General features: G+C 38.9%; 2 protein-coding genes across 3 annotated transcripts; one reads left to right on the top strand and one right to left on the bottom strand.

Annotated features, from left to right (window-relative positions):
* Positions 1–2,535: 2,535 nt before the first annotated feature.
* Positions 2,536–7,499, bottom strand: LOC127370986 (GTPase IMAP family member 8). Of its 2 annotated transcripts, none has more exons than XM_051413541.1 (4): positions 7,421–7,499; positions 6,072–6,618; positions 5,659–5,696; positions 2,536–4,228 (listed from the first exon to the last, which is right to left on the bottom strand). In XM_051413541.1, the coding sequence occupies exons 1-4, from the start codon at positions 7,434–7,436 to the stop codon at positions 3,636–3,638; spliced, it is 1,194 nt and encodes a 397-aa protein (XP_051269501.1). In that variant the 5' UTR covers positions 7,437–7,499; the 3' UTR covers positions 2,536–3,635. The 2 variants fall into 2 exon arrangements, with proteins under 2 accessions (XP_051269501.1, XP_051269500.1); XM_051413540.1 differs by having other exon boundaries at positions 2,536–4,276.
* A 107-nt stretch (positions 7,500–7,606) lies between these two features.
* LOC127370999 (GTPase IMAP family member 7) lies at positions 7,607–9,217 on the top strand. The gene is made up of 2 exons (XM_051413556.1): positions 7,607–7,664; positions 7,747–9,217. Exons 1-2 carry the CDS (start codon positions 7,637–7,639, stop codon positions 8,529–8,531), a joined length of 813 nt encoding a protein of 270 aa, XP_051269516.1. The 5' UTR covers positions 7,607–7,636; the 3' UTR covers positions 8,532–9,217.
* Positions 9,218–9,737: the final 520 nt, after the last annotated feature.

A 9,737-nucleotide genomic window follows, 5' to 3' on the forward strand; every position in this document is an offset into this window, starting at 1 on the left:
GATCTAGAATTTATGAATTCAATAAGTATTACAGTAAGTAATTTACGTCATGAAGAATTGGAAGAGCAACTCCCCTAAAAGAAAAGGTAAAAGCATGTTTAAAAACTATATCACAGTAGTGATTCTATATTTAAAAAGTGAAAGTGAGATGTGAGTGCTAGTGATGGGTGTCAAGATGCAGTCTAAAAAGGTGTTTTTTTCAAATGAACAGCCGTAACACAGGGCATTTATCCTTTGCTGGATGGACCATTAAAAAAATTGGGGCATAAATTAGTATTCTCGCTTCTCTGGGCACTACTGACTTTATGTCTGTAGATGTGACATACACCAACTAGCCATATCATTATGAGCACCTGGGCACCCTGTTCTGCAGCCCCATACCAACAAACTGTGATGACACCTTTCTATCAGAACCAGCATTAGCTGTTTCAGCAGTTTGAGCTACAGTAGCTCGTCTGTTGGATCGAACCACACGGGCCATCCTTCAATCCCCACATGTATCAATGAACCTTAGCCGTCCATGATCTTATCTCTTGTTCTTTTCCTTCCTTGGACCACTTTAATAGGTACTGACCCCTGCAGACCGGGAACACCCCACAAGAACTGCAGGTTTGGAGATGCTCTGACCCAGTCGTCTAGCCATCACAATGTGGCCCTTGTCAAAGTCACTCAAAACCTCATACTGCCCATTTTTCCTGCTTCTAAGAAAATGTTCACTTGCTGCCTAATATATCCCACCCACTGACAGGTGCCATGGTAACGAGATATGTGTGTATAATAATCAGTACAAATAAGACATAAAATGCAAGGGACCTAACCCTTTGAGTTAAAGTGAGTGACGTTTAAAATATTGTGCTGTCACACTTATTTAAGTGAATTAATGATCACTATTTAATCGCCGTAATGGTCTTTTCTGATGGGGATCAATAATTTTATCTTAAACTGTGAAAACACCTTAATGCATTAATCATACATCAATAATAGCCTATGATGAATGATCCCTGATGATGAAGATACAAAAAAATAGAACATTTTTAACATTTTTGCAGACTCTCTAAACTAATTTTCACAAGACAAAGTGACTTCATCTCAACTCTGATGGTGAAGGAGACGGGACGTTTTTTAGCTGCTGCTGTGTAGAAGATGAGAGAAATTATGTAAAGTGAGCAGGACGAGAGGAGGTGGACTTGAATCTTGGTTCTCAAACGCAGTTAAAGTTGAATCATTTTATGTGACGATGAACCCATATTGTCATCACTATGCCATCACACATTCTTTTTTTTGTAATATTCTATGAATTCAATTATCTTTTTTATGTTTGCACCACAAACTTTCCTTTGTTAAACAATGTTGTTTTATATTATGATGAATACATTTCCTCAATTCCTTGAAATGAGAAAATAAATAAATGTAGGTTATAAAGTATCTTCATTAATAATGCAAAAGTTATTTTTTAATATATGTCGAAATGTATTCTTACCTGTAAACTGAAGCATTGCCATCCGACAAAAATACATCAGAGACCATGTGGACCCAACCATTGTGATTCTGTCTCTCCTTCTATCTCTTGCTCATAAGTGTCTGAGTTTCAAAAGAAGTGCTTCAGCAGAGAGATGCTGCATCTACTTCCTGTGGTTACTATAATGTTGCTTCCTCATAGTGACTTCAGTCGGTTTTAGATTTTCTCTCTGAATTTCTTGTAGAAGTCCAAACAGCCAAAAAGTCTCTTCCAATTTCCATTTTTAAAGTTTTGTATTGTAGTTCTCTCTCATATGAATGGAATGTGCTTCTGCATTCATTCAGCCAATCTAACGCTGTAACAAACAACCTATAATAACTCACATTGAGTCTCTGGAGTGTTCGGCCCAACGGTGCATTTTTGAGTTAAGATGAGGGAAACAGTCACTAAGGGTTGCAAAAGCTTCATGGAGGGTCGCATGGCCTCCTTGATTTTAGGGTGTGCTAAAAAACTTAAAAAATATACATAGTAGGCCTATATCTCAGGATTTGGTCCACTTCTGTGAAGAAAAGTAAAAGTAAAGCAAATTGTATAATAGAACAATGATCAAGTGTCAGGGACAAGAAAACACTGAAACTGTCAAAAAAGAAGCCTATTAAGTCTGTATGATTGTTAACAATGATTTAAAAAAAAAAAAATGGCTCGGATGGAGAATTGTATAAAAAGTTCCCTAAACAGGAAATAAATTCCTCCAAATCGCTGGTTTAACACAAATTTCTTGCAGTCACTGAGTTCACTGTTTGGGTTCATTGTACAGTTTCAATCCGATTTCATTCCTATACCTCATACCAGTAAAACTTCCTTTCTCTGGTTTCCTGAAAGCTCAGCCTATGAATTTCTCTGGACACAAAGTATTTTACATTTGTCTTCTCCCCTTCAATTGTTTTATTTCAGTATTTAAGGATACATACAATAAGATTGTCTGACACCGTGACACAGGAAGTACATTAACTTCATCATTGAACTCACCAAAGTGGCTGTTAGTGATCAATAACAGAAAAGACAAAACTCTGATGTTCACACATATAAACAAATATTTATTCAACACAAACTGTAATAAACAGAAGTCACGCAAACAATTTATGTCATACAGTATGTATTTACTTGACAATGCTGACCTTTGAACTGAAAGTCCAAAATGGAGGAAGCTATCTCACCAGCTCTGTGCCACAGTTACATATCTCTACATATTAGAAATGATTTCTATTGTGTTGCTTTCTTAGGGTTCAAAACACGTAAAGGATATTTTATAGTTAACTTTATTGTTGAGCCCTTTGAATAATCTTGATGTGCACTTCAGAAAAACAAAAATGAAATAACGTAAACGTCACACCACACCTAAGTTTCTCCTCAGCACCATATCCCATGGATGTACTACAGGTTACTTGTGGCATTTTTGACTATTATTCGTGCGTTGGAGCAATTTCGGTTTTATTGTGTACATAATGAAAAACACAAACACTGATAATTTTATGTTATTTTGCACATCGACAATTGGTGGTGGTAAAGTACAAAAAAGTTTCAATGCGCCCTCAAAGCAGTGAAGAAGAAGACAGCTCGCTATTAAACACCATAGAAATATTTACATAGACGCTGCATTGGCCGCATCGACCTGTTGCTGGGATACATCAGCGTCACCACCATACTAGACAAAGGAAAGAATAGGATGTAAACAAATACAAGTAAATCAGGGAGCTGCAGTTTTTTTGGATTAAAAGCAATATAATGTTTACATTTCTCTACCGATTTTTTTGAGTCATTTATATTTTCAGATGTTTATGATGAACATGGAGTAGATTTTTTGTCTCTAGTTAGAATCTGTCACTTTAAATGGCTAAATTAATTTGTTTATCAATATTTTTCATAAAAATAAACAGCTAGTTAGGAAGGTGACATCCCCTTTCTCAATCTAACTTACAATGCTCTGTGTGGTCAACTGTTTTCCAGCATTACCAGCCATCAATGGGCACAATATCAGACCTATTTGAATCACTGACAAAATGTACATTTACAAGTTACACAGGAGTAGGAGAAGTAATGCAATGCAATAAGCTCCATGATGACCAGGTATAGGCTTGCTCTGATCATTGGTCTGATAATGCAAAATACAGCCAAGCTAACATACAAAGCACTCTGAAATGAATGTTTTGTCTGTTAATTTTGGGAACCTTGTGTTATAATTTGGAATTTTCTTGATGAGCTCAAAGACTTGCTTTTTATTGTCAGAGGTGTTGCGAAATAGATGATAACGATTGCTGCACGATTCAACAATGTTTTTAAGAGGAGCACGTGCGTCAATGAATTCCTCCAGACTTCCTTCCAGGTCCTCTCCGTGGGTCAGCAGTACGATTGTGCTTTCTCTGATCTTCCAGCCAAGCTTGTCCTCCAGCTTTTCTAATATTCCTACCTCAGCATCTGTAAACCGGCTGAGCTGTAGTACGAGTAACACCACACAGTGCCCTGGCTGACAGTACATCTTACACTCCTCCACATGTGCCTGGGAGTGTTCAAGTTGGTCGTTAAAGAAGTCTGGAGTGTCGACCAATCTCACTGGAGCCCCAAATGGCTTCATCGTTATTTTGACCTCACACTGGGTGGTGACCGGCATAGAGCTTGGCTCAGACTTAAAAAGTTGTCCTGAATGCAGATCGCAGTCTCCAGCAGTCAGGATGGTGTTTGCAGATGCACTCTTTCCAGTCCCAGTTAGTCCTAGTAGAATGATGTTAAATATGTTTGGTACTCCATTGGCAATGTTACCTTGAGGATACAATTAGAGCACATTTTTAAAAAAATTTTTGACTGAATAAATTTATCAAAATACCAAACATAAAATCTGACAGTAAAGTTTTTGAAGGGAACGCTGGCAATCTTTCATCATATATCTTGAAAGAAAGGAATACTGTGTGGCCTTGTCTATTGACCTGGCAAAGGCTTTTGACTCTGAAAGCAGTCTGTTAAGCAGAATGTGATGGTCCACAGAGACATTTGCCTCAGATAGGAAAGTCTGACATGATTCAGCAGCTACCTCTTTAGTCGTGTACAATCTGAGAGAGATGAGGGTCTCATGTCAGACCAACTATCCCTGTCCATGGATGGCCCTCAGGGGTCTATTCTAGGTCCAACCCTCTTCACAATATACATAAATAATGTTACTCATGCTACTGGCCATTCTCAAATCCACCTATATGCTGACGACACCATCTTGTATACATCTAGCCCCTCCCTGAACACCACCCTGTCTTCCCTGCAACTCCTGAACTAACCTCAAATCACTTGCTCAACAAACTGGATGTAATTTACAATACTGCCATCTGCTTTGTCACAGGTGCCCCTTTCAGTTCTCGTCACTGTAACTTGTACTCTCTAGTAAACTGGGCAACATTCCACACCAGTCTTTCAGATGCACTAGTATCAGTTCATTTATAAAACTATCATTAGCCAAACCCCTCCACATCTCCGTTCTCTACTCAGCATTCCCAACAGTAACCATACGTTCTAACAAATTCATTACTTTGGACCCCCTGAAAGTCTGTACCTCCTTTGGCTGTCTGCCGCTCCCACTGAACTTGCTTTTATATCTATTTTTGATATGTATTGTGTACATAATGTACACCAATCAGCTAAACATTATGATCCTTGACAGGTATTGTGAATAACTCTGATTATCTGATTACCATGGTACCTGTCAATGGGAGTGAAGGCTGGCCCGTGTGGTCCAATCCAACAGACGAGCTACTTTACCTGGTTAATTAAATGTAAAATAATAATAAAAAAGAAATAACACCAGGGATAAGCAAAGTGCAGCTCCGGAGCTTCAGCTCCCTGTGGCTTTGACTTTTTTTTTTATTTATTATTGTTGTAGGCCTAAATTGATTCTTTCTTTTTCCGGTTATAAAAACATGTAGCCAATATTTTAACATTTGGTAAAAACACCATATTATACACCGTCCAACCCCTGGCTATGCCTGTAAATTTTGTCCATGAACAGAAGCAGTGACAAGGCAAAACCAACCCAATGCCCACTGAGAACAGCTGGACCAGATTTAGCCAGTTTAAGACACTTGGTATTTTTTTTCCTGCGGATGTCTTCGCAAGATAAAAAATAATGAAATGCAAAAATAAAATAAAACCAGACTTACCTGCTCTCCCATGGTGGCACAGAGGATCACCACCACACCTGAAATAGTTGTCATAATTAGTGTATCACACGATGACAGCTATAGGGAAGTCCCATCCTGCTTTGGGGCTGGTCAAAATAAAAACCATTAAAAGTGATTGTTTTTGCTACTGACAACTCATACTGTCATTATAATTGTCTGACAATACGCCCCTATAGAAAAATGAAACGTTTTCTGTTCTTTCCAGTTGATCAACTGTGTGATATATGAGGCCTGTTACAATACTAATTATAAACTACAGGGACATTTCAGCTCTTCAGAAAGTCTGGTGAAAAAAGCCCTGAAAAACACAAGCTAGCCATAAATAGGGTGGGACTTGCTGTCTATATGTTATGTTAATGGTCAGAAATGTTACATAGTAAAGAAGTTTCTACCTTTGCTTCTCTAGGATCTTCTCTAAGGCTGTCTTCCTTTTAGTCACAACATCTTGACTGTAGTTTTTGTAGTCATACAGGAAAGGGTCACGGTCAGAACACCACTTCCTACATTCACTGGCCATACTTTCATCGGGTGCCAACCAGATGTTGAAGATTTCCTTCAGATGGCCGAGTGAGTGGAAGCTTTCCATGTCTGGTAACGTAACAACCAAGTGTTCTGTGATTTTTTCTCCAAACGTATGCTCAAGTTTGCTGATCTGAGCCACAACATCTACCTCTTGGGTGTTTTCTGGATCTATTGTCAGTATGAACAGATCGGGGCCAGGATGAGACAGTGCCATTAAGTCAATAATGTGCTGGTCCGGGAGGAGACTTTCTTCATCAAAGAAATCAGGAGTGTTTATGATTTTGAATGAGCTGGTCTCTCCCACGACGAGGATGTTTGACTCTGTGTTGAAAGCATTACTACCAAGGATCATGTTTCCAATGATGTTCCTTAACTCAGCTCTCTTTCCAAGCAGAGCGACTGTTAACTGCTCAGGTGCTATATGAATCAGAATCAGAATCAGGTTTCTTGTTAAGTAGGTTTTTACATAGAAGGAATTTATCTTGTTGTTTTGATGCATAATAATAAAAATAGTGAAATATAGCTAAAAATATACAATAAAATATGAATAATATGACTGTTATTTAAATAAAAATTATGTATAATTTTTTTAAGGCAAGTTTTAACCAGGACAAAGTTGACAGTACAAGGCAGAAAAAATATCTGTAGGAAGAATAAAATGCAGTAGTATCCTACGAAAATAACAGGTTCCTCTGGCTCGTCCTCGTGCTCCTAATGACATTTGCAAAAATCCACACCAGGGCCTGAATGAAAATAACCAATCAGAGCCAAGAAAGATAAAAACAATGGGTTTGAGATTTGAAGATAGTGGATTGCTGAGTTTCATTCCCATGTGGTATTTGACAACCTGGGAATTCAGGCCCACTAGATTCCTTCAAATGTCATTAAGAGCAGTAGGAGGAGCCAGAAGAACCTGAACCTTTCACAAATTATCGGCCTCATGTTCTACTGTCAGGATAAAATGAAAGTTCCAGCAAATCTTTATGTATTAGTGTTGGCAAGTTTGGGCATAGTTTTTTTAATAAGTTGTTATTAGTGTAAAATCTAGTTATTTTTATTTATATAGCCCAAGCTCATAAATCACAATTTGCCCAAAATGGGCTTCAAAATATACCACACAGTATACCCAGTATACACTCTCAATGCTTTGACCCTCGATTTGAGTAAAGAAAAACTTTGTTGAAAAAAAGAAGGAAAAAAGGAAAAAATGAGCACTTACGAGGTTTATCAGACATTCTAGCTGCTTAGTAGAGAACAGACAGCAGGTAGGTTTCACTGGAGTCTCCGGATCAGCTTTGAAGTCTGTCTGACTGACTCACACTGATATACACACACTGTTGCATGTGATCCACCCTGTGGGCGGAGTGCTGAGAACTGCCTCACACAAAAACGATAGTGTTCAGTTTGTACTACACTAAGTCAAAGACACAGAGAGATGGGGAACCGCTGCTCAATTCCTGAAGGTGAAGTTGGAACCTTTTCAGCATATTGCAGTCAACACTTGTACTAATTATGTCAATGTTTTGTTTTAACATTTTTTCACAGGTCCTTCATTGAGAATTGTGATGATTGGGAAGACTGGAGTTGGGAAGAGTGCGGCCGGTAACACCATCGTCGGTAAAAAGGTATTTACGTCTTTAGCGAGTGCGCACTCTGTGACAGTGACCTGCGAGAAAGAACAAGTCAACTGTCGCAGAATGATCGACGTGGTTGATACGCCCGGGATTTTGGATACGACTAGAAGTGCAGAGAGCATAAGGACAGAGATAGCAAAATGCATCCAGGTGTCCTCTCCCGGCCCTCACGCCTTCCTGCTGGTAATCCAGATCGGCAGGTTCACCAAAGAAGAAGAAAACTGCGTCGAAGCCCTGGAGAAAATCTTTGGACCCGAGGCTTCTAAGTACATGATCGTACTGTTCACACGTGGAGATGAGCTGAAGGGCAGAAGCATTCGGGAGTATGTGCAAACAGGCCATCCAAAACTTCGAGAGGTGATCAACAGGTGCGGTAACCGGTACCACGTCTTTAACAACAAGATTAGGTGTGACAGAACTCAAGTGGCTGAGCTGATCAATAAGATTGATGACATGGTGGCAGCAAATGGAGGGCAGCACTTCAGTGAAGCAATGTATAAAGAGGCAGAGCAGACTCTGCAGCAGATGAAGGACAGGGTAACAGCAGAGCAGCAGGTTTACAACTTCTCCTTCATGTCTGACCTGCTGCAGAGGGTCATTCTGTTTCAGGCCATACTGGCTGCTGCCGGACTAAACTACGCCAACAACCCAGACTACTCCACTGCCTCCGACTCCAACCTGAGGCCTGATGTCTGATGGAAACTGCCTTCAGATCCTCTGAAGCAGAACAGTTATGTAGAAAATGAACTGTTTGTACAAGCAGCCATGTTTAATGCAAAAACTGTTTTTCCAGTAAAAGCACCAAACAGTTTGAGGTTTGTGTCCAGATTTGCTGCTTTTTCTGTGTTTCATACATTTGTAACTGAATATCTTCTGTCTTTATAATATTTAGGTCAAATCACAAGATGGTCCTTGCCCTGACACTTGATAAACGAAACAACAGTTTCAGAAACAACAAAGACTATGAGTAAATCAGTAGTAAGGTGAAGAACAAAACTTTTGATGTCTGTACTCCAGTTTCGATTTTAAACAGTGTAGCACATCCAACAAGATTTTTTTTATGTAAATCTTTTTTAATGTAAATTCACAAAAGGGAGATATACTGTATATGAATGAGATGTGACTATTTGACCACATTTGCACTTGTACACATTAATATAATCTCTATTCATTGTATTTTGAAATAGGGAGCATCCACACTTTTTTCATTCTGCATTGTCCAACAGCTATTTTATGTCCATGACACTAATTATTAAACTGTATGAAGGTGTCCAAAAGTGCAGAACTGGAATTGTTATCAAAACAATATCTGTAAATAGAAATACAGTTAAAGAAAATGTAAACAAAAATCACTAAATAAAAATCAACTACAGTAAAAATCATGCAGTAAGTTCTAGCTCTTTTTAATGAACCTGATTGCAGTCAGTCTTGAGCATACATGTGCACTTGGCACAGTTAGTGTGACGGTGGAGCATTACAATGGAAATGGTATGAGAAAATTGCTCAACCTCTGCCACTTCCTCTTTGGTACGGGAATAGTACACGTTACATGTCAACTCATCACCTTCAAAACACCAACTCTTTTTCAAGTTTTGTCGATGCATCTCCGTCACGGTCCTCGTCAAGCAGAAGTAAGGATTTGTCGTTAATTAAATTCTACACATTCTATAACAAAACCAACTGTTTCACATGATTATGCTGTGAAGATCATCATCACATGCTATGCTATAAGTTCTAGCTTTTTATTTTCATGACCCTGGCAACACAGCACAGATCGCAGTCAGTCTCTGTGGTTGTGCCTACCTGTGCACTTTGCACAGGGTACATGTGACAGTGGAGGATAATAAGGTAACTTTCTCATTGGTTTGAGAATAGTACAGGCTACATTCCAGGGATAAACTT

This window comes from Dicentrarchus labrax, unplaced genomic scaffold, assembly GCF_905237075.1.
Source record: "Dicentrarchus labrax unplaced genomic scaffold, dlabrax2021, whole genome shotgun sequence".
NCBI lineage: Eukaryota > Metazoa > Chordata > Actinopteri > Moronidae > Dicentrarchus > Dicentrarchus labrax.

What these genes read in the sequence shown, in the direction of transcription:
- LOC127370986 (XM_051413540.1), bottom strand. An exon ending in AAGATCCTAGAGAAGCAAAG is followed by an intron (nt 5,697 to 6,071) that starts GTAGAAACTTCT and finishes CAACTATTTCAG; the next exon opens with GTGTGGTGGTGATCCTCTGT. An exon ending in GTGCCACCATGGGAGAGCAG is followed by an intron (nt 4,277 to 5,658) that starts GTAAGTCTGGTT and finishes TGTATCCTCAAG; the next exon opens with GTAACATTGCCAATGGAGTA.
- LOC127370999 (XM_051413556.1), top strand. Translation starts at nt 7,637, where the DNA reads ATGGGGAACCGCTGCTCAATTCCTGAAG. An exon ending in CCGCTGCTCAATTCCTGAAG is followed by an intron (nt 7,665 to 7,746) that starts GTGAAGTTGGAA and finishes ATTTTTTCACAG; the next exon opens with GTCCTTCATTGAGAATTGTG.